Genomic DNA, 12,216 nt, shown 5'->3' with positions numbered 1-12,216 from the left:
TTATTTCTTCCACATACAGTTTCCAAAGCCCCAAACTATATCATACATACTTTATTATCGTGCCGGGCGATAAAACAATAACAATAGATATCACAACAGAACTTTTTCTTCACGATGTGAAAAATTCCATATCACCCAGCCCTACTTTATTTATAATTTTTTGAAGAAATAAATAAACAAATACAAGCTCTCCTTGCAAAAGTGTGATCTACTTTATTTTTTCTCCTTTCCATATACAGTTGGGCCACTAAATATTTTCCCCAGAAAGCGCTTTGGCAGACGGTAGCAGGACATCTCATGGTGAATATTTTTTATTTATAAGGTCAACAATGACATTGTTCATCCTTGGAGTCGAGTCAGAATTGGAAAACTGCCCAGGCAGCCACATCTGCTGATGTTTGCATTTCTGAGTGACACCAAGGTCTGTCTCAGCGTATAGAAGTAAGCGGCGTGTTTGAAGGGAATCCCTCGTCTGGAGCGTCTCTGAATACAGTAATAGCATCAGGTTTATAACAGAGACACACTTGGGTAAACATACTGGAATTTTAATGCTACACAAACAAAGCCGCTTTTATATTATGAATGAGTTTGCCCTGAATTTGCAGACCTTACAGACAAAAACTCAGCTCTATACATTCTTTAGACTGTGATTTCGTCCAGCATCTTGTACATTCAGAACGACTATTGTCACAGTTACACGAGTTGAGTTGCATGATACATTTATGAGTATGGAAATGCCAAAGAAATGAATATTTCACAGCATGAGACAACGTTCTCTTTGTTTACTGATGTTAAATAGGTTACAGTGTTCACCATTCTCCAGAGATGCTGCTGCGCTCTTAAATGACAGTTGCAGGTTTTTAAATTTAAATTAAAAGCTGTATGTATGAGACTTAAATGTACTTTAAAGCGAACATTACCTGTGGAGAAGACGACATTCTTTGAGATGAGTTTATGATCCACGATGGAAAACTGGGGCAGCTCAATCCTGTCCACCCCTGTCACAGCACTGACTCCTCCTCGCCAATAGAATTCAATGTCGTCCGTGGTATAACCGTCTGAAAAAAAGAACAGGTGTCAGTGGGGACTGCTGAGGCATGTGCTCATAATTATGTCCCATCTGCTTCTTGTGTAAGCCTGCAAATTAATCATTTAGCATATTTAGGTTAGCATTTGTCAACGTTTTACGTCACACTGACAACTGACTTTGCATTTGCATTTTATATCACTTGTTAAAATAGAAGCACAGATGAGTGAAAATCTCCTGTACCCTGAAGGCTTAATTATATTGATCCCACATTCATTTTGTTCTGTTGTTGTGTGTGTTAAGTCTCAAAGAGATTGTAAGAAGTAAGTTACGGTGGCTCAGATCACTTGAGGGGAAAACATTTTTAAGATCACGACAACTAAAAGCAATTATAAAAAATAATAAAATCAAAAATTACATTTTAGGAATCAAGAGAAAATTCCTGAAACCAAAATGTAATTTCCAGAAAATGAAACAAACTAAAGATAAATTGAACACTAATTTCCAGAAATCTAATTGAAATGTAAAAAAAAAACAAAAAAGAAAAAAACACAATAAGAAACCAGAAACGGGTAGTTACCAGGAGAAATCGTTGATTGGATGATGCGTTTGAGTTATTTTTAATCAATTCATCCAAAGTAACTTTTGGTTGAAATGATGGACAAATATCATCCTCCAATCAGTGATCTCCCACAGTACCTACCTTTTTGAATTTCTGTAAAAAAGAAAAAAGAAAAAAATTAAGCAGCAAAACACAAAAGTACTTTCAAGAAATCAAAATGAAATGTTAAAAAAAATCAAAGGTCGGTCCTATGGGACATTGATGTTTGAATGATGACATCACTTCAACTGAAAGTTATTTAAGATTAATTAATACTTTATGCCTCACACTTATTATAGGCTTTTATAAGTATCTGGACACTAGAGACGAATTTGAAAAAACTCAAATGTCAAAAATTAGATGTTTTTCTCCAATCAGTAATGGAAATCATGTTGTTTTTTTAAATCATTTTGTTTCTCTATTTTTTTATTTCCATATTCTGGAATTGTATTTTCGCTTTCTAAAAATTTGTTTCAATTTCTAAAATGTAAGGCTGTTATTTTTATTGTTTTTGCTTTGTAATTGTCGTTGTGATCATTATTATTTTTTTTTTTTGCATGGAGTAATTTGTTGATGTAATTTGCACTTCAGGGCCACCGTAATAAGTTATCACTCAAATCTATTTAGTTGTAGTTAGGAGTTTGAAAGAATGCACACATTTTATAATAATATTCTTAACTTTTAACACCAATCCAAGTGGTTTTATCTATTCATTACCCCAAATTTACATTTAAAATAGACAGAAGTGCGACTGGGACAACATTAAATTGAACCTTTTGACTTTTAGCTATTACACAGACAGGCAAGAAATAAAGAAAATACAAATTATTTTAGATTAATCTATAAAGAGCAAAGGAAGTCATCTTGATGGTTGGAGTGCCATTCCCTCACAGGGAAAGGGGACAGATATTGTAGCAACTACTTTTTGCAAGAAAAATGACATTTATTAAGTTAAATACCAAACTTTTGGACAAATGAGATCAGAAATTCTGTACTACTTTGACTATTTTGTCTCTACTCTCCTATGCAAGAAAGTGATGTTTTGCGTCACGCATGCTGGCCCGTTCTGCATTATTTCTTGGCATGTTGGAATGATTTAAAGCTGTGCATGCAAGGATCTTTGGAACATGAACAGAAAAATGTTACAGGCAAATACAAAGCCTGTAATAAATATTTAAATATTTACACTATAGCCTCTGCTTGTACTACAACTGAATGTGTAAGTTGTTTTAATTCACCACAGAGCGATAAAACTCCATTTGTCCCGTATTATTCCAGTATTTGAGGCCATAATTTCATTGAGAATAAACATGGATGTATGTGGGATGCAAAGCAGAGAAACGTGCACAATAAACCAATAAACCTGGATTTTTTTTTTAAGTCTAATTGGCTTTTAATTAAGCTCTTTGGGTCAAAAGGTGATCATGTTTAATCCAAAGAAATAGGGCTAACAGCACAGTTCTCTGTTGCCAAAACAGCAATTAGAAATTGTAGTCATGAATGAAAACCTGAACTTACAGTCCCACCCAGATCATCTTTTTTTTTAAATCTAGTTTAAAAACCTTCACAATAGCCTTTTGATTATAATTGTCAATTTTAGCCAAAATAAAACGACCTAGGAGATTTCTGCAGAGTGGCAGAAGTTTATTAGGAATACCCTCTTTGAGTTGTGGGCGGGACTGTTGGTACAGGATAAGCCCGCCTTTACTTCCCAGCAACCATCTGTTCACACAGTCTCCAGCTAGCTTACAGCCTCTCACAACCCCAACCTAACCTTACTTAAACGGTGAGCAATGCTGGAGCTACAGTTTTGGAAAATAAAGACGTACATGGATCTAGTCGTCTATAAGTGGATGCATCGGAATGGAGCGGGACAGGGGGCTTGTTGGCTTGCTGTTATGGGTTATACATCAGTGGCGTGCAGTCAGGGGAGGCAAGTAAGACTGTGCCTCACAAGCATAATATAGCTTAAAAATTACATAAATTAAATAAGATAAATATACTTTTTCATTATCAAAACAAGACCTGTAATTGTTACCAATCAAAGGGTGAATAAGCTACTCTGTAGGGTTCATACATTTGTAAATCTGACTGATGTGCCTCACCAGCTGTGAACTTCACCTCACGTCACTGGTACGTCACAACTAAAATTTTTTTTCAATGTCATTATTGCTCCTGATTCATAATGATTTGAATAACGAAATACTCAGAAATGACATTTTAAGCTCAAATTTCTTTATAAATGTCCTCCAACCTCAGAAAAATACCCAAATAACATGTTAAAAAAGTAAAAAAGACAATTTTTTATCAGAGTGGGTCATTAATATCTCATAGTTTCTTCTACTCTGAACTTTCAACCTTCTATTATGGCAATAGAAGATTACTTTTTTTAATTTTAGCAATGTATTATATGTTTAATAATGTTGATATAAACCGGTTTGTGTGAGTGAAGCATAAGAAAGGAGAGTATCCCTGGGATTTTGAGCAGGTACATATATATATATATATATACTGACTGAAATGTGTTTTCCACCTTTTATCTCTAACATGCCGCCTATATAGCTAATGTACATCATCTCTGCATTGGTTCATCCAAACTCCCACATCTATTTTCCTGTTTGATGAATTCAGAGCTGAGTGGTTTCAGCCGCTTATCCACGGCATCAGAGCATGGACATTGGGTCACAGCGGTTATGATCGTCCATGAAACATAATGAATTATTTGGGAAGTTCGGATGTAAGCGAATGAAAGGGGAGAAAAAAAATAATTAAAAGATTTCTTTGTTTGCTTTTTTCACTGACCAAAAGGAAACTGATTGTCGCCTCTAATTAAAGTGACAAGAACAAAGAGTGACATGCAAAAGGAAAGTAATAAACTGTTTTCCCGCTCTGAAACGACATTTCCTCTCATGACTCAACCACCTGACGGCACTGACCACATTTAGCAGCTCTCCCTCACTTTTGCTGCCGCGCATAAATTAATATGTCAGGGGGATTAGCACTGATAGACAGCCTTTATTCTCATTTCAAGTCCTATTAATTTGAAAGAATGGGCTTCTGCTTTTCACATAGTGACAGCTGAGATTGACTCGTTTTTTTTTTTTTTTTTTTTTCTACCACCTTAGAGATGTTAAGAACAATAAATAAAATGATAAATAAAATAGGTTATAAGGACATAAATACAAAAGCAAAAAGTAATATGTATTTTAATGAATTTTAAGTTATTGTAAATACAAAACGATAAAGCAAGAAAAGGAATTTACAGTGTAGAATATGAAAAAAAGAGAGCCTTTTTTATATGTTTCTAGATTATGTAATCCTTTAGTTTAAAACAGTTTGTGGACTAAAATAGCTGAAATGGTTCTTGATAAAATCAGAGAAGATAATAACACAATTCTAAAGCTTTTTAATCATGACTTTGGTATTATCACCTTGACCAAACGAGACTGCAAGGCACATTTTATCAAGTTTATGAAGAAAAAAAATCTCTTATTTGTTTGGTTTTAAGGGGAATTGGATTTGGGAAAAAGATAAAATATCTAGCTCTTATATCACCATGGAATAAAAAAAAGGGGGGGTATATTTATATATCATAACCAAAGAGCACCGTCTTAAAATGTAAATGTATCGCTTCACAGTGTCTCTGCAAATATCTGCATATTATTAAAGCTTTAATGAATTTAATCAAGCAACTTGACTCAATTAGTAAAATAAAAGGCAGGTAATGTGTGTAATATAATCAGATCAGAAGCATGAAGACCTCAAACACACACAAACTGACACAAGTTGACACTGCAGGTTATTATTTTTTTCATATTTTTTTTCTTCTCATCCCCTTTTTAGAGGATATAAGCCTTTATAGTTTGAATAAGCCACTCCAGTCTTACGTGTCTCTCAGATGACTTTGCACAGATCAAAGGAACTTTAAAGTTGTTCCTGGTGTTGTAATTAAAAATGTCTTCAGAGTTTGGCAGTACTCGGCAAACAGCAGCTGACTTTATGCCCAGACAGCGTTGGAACATCTGAAGATAAGTTAAATAAGCAACTCCAGCCCCGAGTGTAGTAATAATTCATACCCTGGAGGGCTTTTCTAAATATGGCTTCAGCGAAAACACCAGCAGAGAGATGGAGGAGAACAGATCCAATAAAAGACACCTAAATAAGTGTCTTTTAACCGCATATGTAACTGACATTACTTAAAATATATGACATGAAAATTATTTGTGCATGATTCTAAATTATTCTGTTAGATGGATTGGTAATAATGAACAGATTTAACAAAATAACTACTCTGTATTTTAAAATGAAACAAACATTTTTCCAATTCACCCAGATATATTATGTTATATATTTATTTTTATCTACCGGTATCCATCCTTCCTTTTCTCATAAAAAAATGAACTACTAATGAATATATTTGTCCTTTATTTTAAATCTCATGAATGTTTTTAAAATTATAAACATTTTTTTAGTTGTTTAATAGCCTTTAGTTATTCTCTTTTACTTACTTCATAAATTATTATATGCAAGAATATTTTCTCTCCATAAAAATACACATAAACAGTTTAAATGCTGCAATGATAAAAGATTTAGTGGATTTCCTTCATTTAAATCCAGTACATTTACCATGGGACTTTATTAAAGTTAAGTCACCATGATCTGCAATAAAAATAAAATAAAAAAAGAAATGTCAGAACGGTTCTGTCCTCTAGTTATTGTTTTTTTATTATTATTTGTCATACCTATTTTTAGGCAGCATTTTATGTTTTTTTTCCTTCATCCAACACATTTGCTGGTTTTCACCAGCTTGCCTCCAGTCTGCTGCTTCTGAGTCCCACACTAACAACCAAATCGTGACAGTAGAGGCATGTTAAGAGTGATAAGAGAGGCAGAAGACGTGCTGGAGACCGTCAGAGCAAGCACACCCGGGAGTTTGGAGGTGCATGTTAAATCAACCATCAAACCCGATGAGTGGACTGTGACGCAGCGGGCTTTAAACTACAGTGTGTATCTGTATAAATATATAAACACATAAACAGGTACTACCACTTGTCAAATAAGCACAACACCAAATTAAAAGACAGGGATGCGTGCTTGGGGCGCTCAGAGGACGACGTGACGCGCCGTCCTTTGCACTCAGTCAGCGCCTTGCTCATTCCTCTCTGTTGCTCGCCGTCATACTCTGAACTGTGTTCAGGTGAGATCAAAGATAAGATTGGATCTGACTTTATTGATCTCACAGCAGGGGAGTTCTCTTGTTACGCAGCTCACAAACAGTATACAGTGCAGAGGCAGAAGATAGAGGGAGGGATGATGAACAGGGGCAAAGTGTTCAAGCTTAAAAATGATTCATATACTGGCCTAAAATCTAAATATTTGAATGTTGCAATAATAAAAACTATAAGATAACGTAGATGCATACAGTCTAAATAGATCTGAACATATGCTAGTCCCACTTCAACTATATAGAAAAATTGTTCCCAGTGATCTTTCAATTGTAATCATACAATTTTGAGCTAAAATCCAAAAGTCTTTGTCATTTTTTAAGATATATTTTATCCACACCGACAGAAGCTCATTAGAAACACAGTTCCAGGTTGTGGGCAATATTAGATCAATCCAGTTGTAGAGATTTGTGCCACAGTCATAATTTACTACAGCACGAGTGTTGAATGATCATCTAGTCTCGCACACCTAAGCGTGACTGGGCCAGAGTGTGCACAGGGGGAGGGGACACTTTGACACGCCCAATTCAGGAGCAACGTCATAGTCTGAGCATTTTCAATCATCCAGTTTTCAACTGCTCCTGATTTGAATCAAAAACTCAGATACAGTTTTAGTCTTGAATAATTTTATGAGGTAGAAAAAGCTACAAGAACATATTAAAACCACAAACAAGATCCTTTTTTATTGATGTGGATCTTTAGGTAAGATAAGATTTAGTAGTCCTGGGCCATCATGAACTCTTTTTCTTCTTAACAATTTTCTCTGTTAATGTATCTTTTAGACTGTTTTTGTGGCAATGTTTGATATCACTTTTTAGTATAACAGATATTTTCTTATTAAATCACATAATGATTGTTGAGATATCTAAATTCTACGTAATACATTTTCTAACTTTTTTTACTCAAAAAATCCCAGGAATTCAGTTTTTTATGTTATATCACGAAAATCACACGAGTAACGACAAAAACTGTATATATAAATCCAAATGTAAAAAGTAAAAAGAATCTCCAACTTATATGTTTCAAGTATACATGTGACAGAAAAGATTTTGGTCATGTAAGGCGACGCATCAAGACATTGATGCTCAGATGCCATATTCACTTATTCACTATCTTTTGTTGTGTCAGAAAATTGAATTATCTGAAAGTACTCTAATATTTGTTCATGTAGTCTACTTCATCTTCTGTCATTCTGAAAAGCCACAAGTTTTACAATCTGGAATGTGTGGTAAGATGCTAGAATTTATTATATTTTTTATGTGATTGAAAGTTTTCAAAAGACTTTATTCAAAAGGATTTTTTCATCTACACTGAAAGAAAAATTATAGATTACTTTTTAATTCTGGAGTCTTATTTTACCCTGGCAAGGATTAGCAGTTTTAGACTAATAGGAGTTAAAAATCCTTCCGAAAATTGAGTTAAAAGAACAAACTTAGCAAAAGAGTTGCTTATAGCTACTGGTTTTTTGATGGTCGCACATGTAAACTGAGATTGAACGAATTTGTTTATTCCAAAGACTATAATTTTATTGACAAGGGGTTTCACAATCGTGAGCCAACATTGTTTGTTTAAAAAAAAAAAAAAATCAAATTTAAAAAACGTTTAAACCTGCAAGTCAAATTTTGAATGAAAACTTTCCTAATGAGGCAGTTTTACAACTTTGTAAACATGAGAAATGCATCAGTGACTCCAGAGTCTTTGGGTTAGAACCCTAAAACAACCCTAATGGAAACAGTGTGAGGAGAAAGGAGTATTGTTGCTGATTTGGTAAGAAGTGACACCATGCCGTGTGTTATCACTAAAGGACGTGGGAGCCCTTTGTTCCTGGCCTGGGGTCACCTTATCAAACCAACTGGAAAGCCAATTTAATTGGTTTGCTCCCTTCTACAATTACTTGCCCTTTACATCCTGTTCACCAACACTGAGTCTCCTTTAAAAGCAGTTCTTTTGTTCCTCTTTTTACTTTGTTGCTATAAAGCCAGCCATCTGTAGTGAGAAGAGATGACTCACATCTTTATAGATCTTGACACACCTGTGAGATATACTCCATAGTCTTAATCATTGAGCTTGTTTGGGAAAATGACACCTTGTGATGAACTTCGGTTGATAAATTAAAACGTGGGAAAATATTTTCTTTCTTCTTTCTCACATCTGCTTGTTAAAATTAAATTTGTTTTTTCAGTGTTACATCCTCATCAAACTTATACATAGATTAATACTTTTTTGTCACTAATACATGTACAACATTTAAAAGTGGTCTTAGGTCATTGTGTCATTCATCCTAAAAAACAAAAGTACATTAATGCAACTAATAAATAAAAACTGCATCATTTGGTCAATAAAAACATAAAATTGCAACTAAATAATTAAAAAATATAAGTAAAAAGTACATCATACAGTCATTTAAAACAACTAAAAGGTACATTTAAATAAAAAAATTACAATAAAGTGTAAAAATTGTGAAAACAAGCTCAACAACAATAAATTACTTTAAATCTCCAACTATATATATTTATCATAAAATTGGCCTTTTAAGTATAATCATGCAGTTTTAAGCCAAAATCAGAACACCTGTAATTTTTTAAGACGTATATTCTGCAGAGCAGCAGGATGTTCTTCTTTGTGGGCGGGGCTACTAGTGTGGAAGTTAGCTGCACTAATTTCTTAATTTGTTTAAGGTCTTTCCATTTCTTTATAGCATCTCACAAGCTTAAGCTAACATTAAATGGCAACAAATAAATAAATAAAAATAATAAAACAGCTGGCAAAATCAAAGCTATTCAACCGTACAGTTTAGAAGCAAATGGCAGCTCAGACGAAGAAAATGAAGATGTACATGGATCTATTTGTCTGCAAGTTGTGAGGAAACCCCTGCTACCCTATGTGTGCTCGCTGATGAGGAAGGAAGTGACCAAAAAAATAAATTGGAATTTAGTCATTTTAACAAAATGTAGGTCCTTCAGGCCAATGTCTAGCAGGACAGAGGAAACATCCCAGAAGCTTCATCCATCCATCTTCTTGACCGCTTCTTCCCCTTCGGGGTCGCGGGGTGCCGGAGCCTATCCCGGCTACTGAAGGGCGAAGGCGGGGTACACCCTGGACAGGTCGCCAGTCTGTCGCAGGGCCTCAATCACACACATTCACACTCACATTCATACCTAGGGGCAATTTAGAGTCACCAATGAACCTATGAAGCATGTTTTTGGACGGTGGGAGGAAGCCGGAGTCCCCGGTGAAAACCCACGCATGCACGGGGAGAACATGCAAACTCCACACAGAAAGGTCCCAGCCGGGATTCGAACCGGGGCCTTCTCGCTGTGAGGCGAGAGCGCTAACCACTTGCGCCACCGTGCAGCCCTCCCAGAAGCTTCAATACCTTATATGGTCATCTTCACCCACTCTACATCCTTTGTGGTCAGTGTCTGTGCCCCTGATCCTACCAGTAAGGTCATTTATGGCTTTGTTTTACCGTAATGGCTTTGTTTTTCAGTGGAACAGTACTGATTATTTTCTTGAAGCACCCTTAACTGGTTACAACTGGTCTGGAGCTCCATGTGTTTTAATGTAAAAATGCATTCATCAGTGTGTTAATGAGAAATTATAAACATTGCATACAAGTATAAAACGCCTTCATTTAGTATAAGAAACCCTTCAAAGTGGATGTATCTGAGAATAAGCTCACAAATATTCTCTACTTGACATTCTCTGAACGCACAGACATATTGCCTGAGTATGAAAAGAGATTACTTTGGACAATGACCATGTAGGAGTCTATTCTCCTAGACGGAAAGCTCTCAAGTCTTTTTATAGTAGCACTGGCTTTCTACACAGTTGAGCTGTAGTGGAAAATAAGGAGGTTTATGTCACAGCGACGGGACTTTTACTGCAGTACAAGCAGATTGCTTAATCAAGGCTCTGCTACATTTTCCCCTAAAACTTGCTGTAAGTGTTGGGATCTTGACTTTACAAAAGCTCTTCTTCTGCCTCTTTTACTTTTTTATGCACTAATTCCCTCTGTGCTCCGGCACCAGCTGTTAGCCCTCCAGCTCAGTGGTTCAATTAAATGCAGTTCATTTTAGACATTTCTATATGTTTTGGGAATTCAGCTCTATTCGCCGTTATCAAGCTGAGCTCTGTGTGAAGCATGTGCAAGCTTGAGAATTTTTTATTTCTATTTATTTTTTTGCAAGAATAGCCGGGAATACACATTTTAGTCACCCCTTATTTCCAACTCGTGTTTTTCTCTTTTTCTATGGATCAGAAGTAGGGAGCAGTTTGTAAGAAAATTGATTTTTTTTTTTTGTATTTTTTTATGTACACTAACACTATGCTTGAGTTTTCTACTAATGTTTATTAAAAAAAACATTAATTTCACCCAAAGTGTGACTACAAATAGTTAAACACATACATGGAAAACTCCTTGATTAGAATACCCAGCTTGTACAATTATCAGACGATGCTAATGTGTGATTTAGACGATTTAAATGTGAGTAGTTGGAACTGCAGCTGTAACTAGGACTCGTGTACGAGAACAGCCCATAGCAACAATAGATCACTTCAACTTGACTTGTAGGAGAGAGAAGTCATTTTTCAGGGAATGTTCAGATTTTTCTAAAAACCAAATGAAATTTGGGTCATGTAAGCCCTTTGGCTCACTGGTTGCTCATAAGAGGAACACGCCAGGTTCTGTGCCTCCTCAGCTTCACAAGCACATCCCATTTTGAGGAACTTTAATGCAATGAGTTCTCACTGCTACCATTTCACAAAAGTAACCTAATTACAAATCAGATTGAAAGAAGTAAAATTACTATTCTGTCAGTTTTATTTTTTTCTGTTACTATTAGAGCAGAGGATGAACTCAAATGACAAAAAAATCTCAAAATTCCAATAAAATCTATATTTTTGATAGCCTGATATCTATCTAATAACTATTTTTCAGCAGAAGTCTTGGGTTATTTAAAACAAAATCAAAAAACACAGTGGATTCATATGAAGGCATTTGACTAAATAAAGAATACATCATTACTTACAACTCTCTATTTCCAGTGTGCAGTTTTGCTCATCTAGTGGATACCTTCTCAGGTCCATCATGCAAGCAGCTGTAGTTGTGATTCTGCAAAAACACAAACATATAAAAATACAGTCACATGACCTGAAAACCACATGTTTCAACAATTTGAATCTGATATAAAACATGCATGCACTCTACTGTATATCAGTGTAAATGCAACTTCAAGGAGAACTGCATTCATTTTGGACAATTGTTTCTCTTCCAGTAGTGCAGAACGGAGTGATCAACTTGAAAACTACAGTCAATTATTAGATATTTTAGAGAAATAATAGTTTTAGATGTAAAGATAAAT

The 12,216-nt window shown here is 35.1% G+C and overlaps 1 protein-coding gene across 2 annotated transcripts in view; it reads right to left on the bottom strand.

Moving 5' to 3' along the window:
• Positions 1–12,216, bottom strand: part of LOC112142554 (gamma-aminobutyric acid receptor subunit beta-2) — a 59,776-nt gene that overhangs the window by 10,149 nt on the left and 37,411 nt on the right. For both annotated transcript variants that reach the window (XM_024265994.2, XM_036215180.1), the window contains 2 exons: positions 11,884–11,966; positions 921–1,058 (listed from right to left, as the gene is read on the bottom strand). In XM_024265994.2, coding sequence (XP_024121762.1) covers positions 921–1,058; positions 11,884–11,966 — 221 coding nt within the window. The remainder of the gene's footprint in view (positions 1–920; positions 1,059–11,883; positions 11,967–12,216) is intronic.

This window comes from Oryzias melastigma, linkage group LG14 (assembly GCF_002922805.2).
Source record: "Oryzias melastigma strain HK-1 linkage group LG14, ASM292280v2, whole genome shotgun sequence".
Taxonomy (NCBI): Eukaryota; Metazoa; Chordata; class Actinopteri; order Beloniformes; family Adrianichthyidae; genus Oryzias; species Oryzias melastigma.
This window is presented reverse-complemented; position numbering and strand designations above follow the sequence as displayed.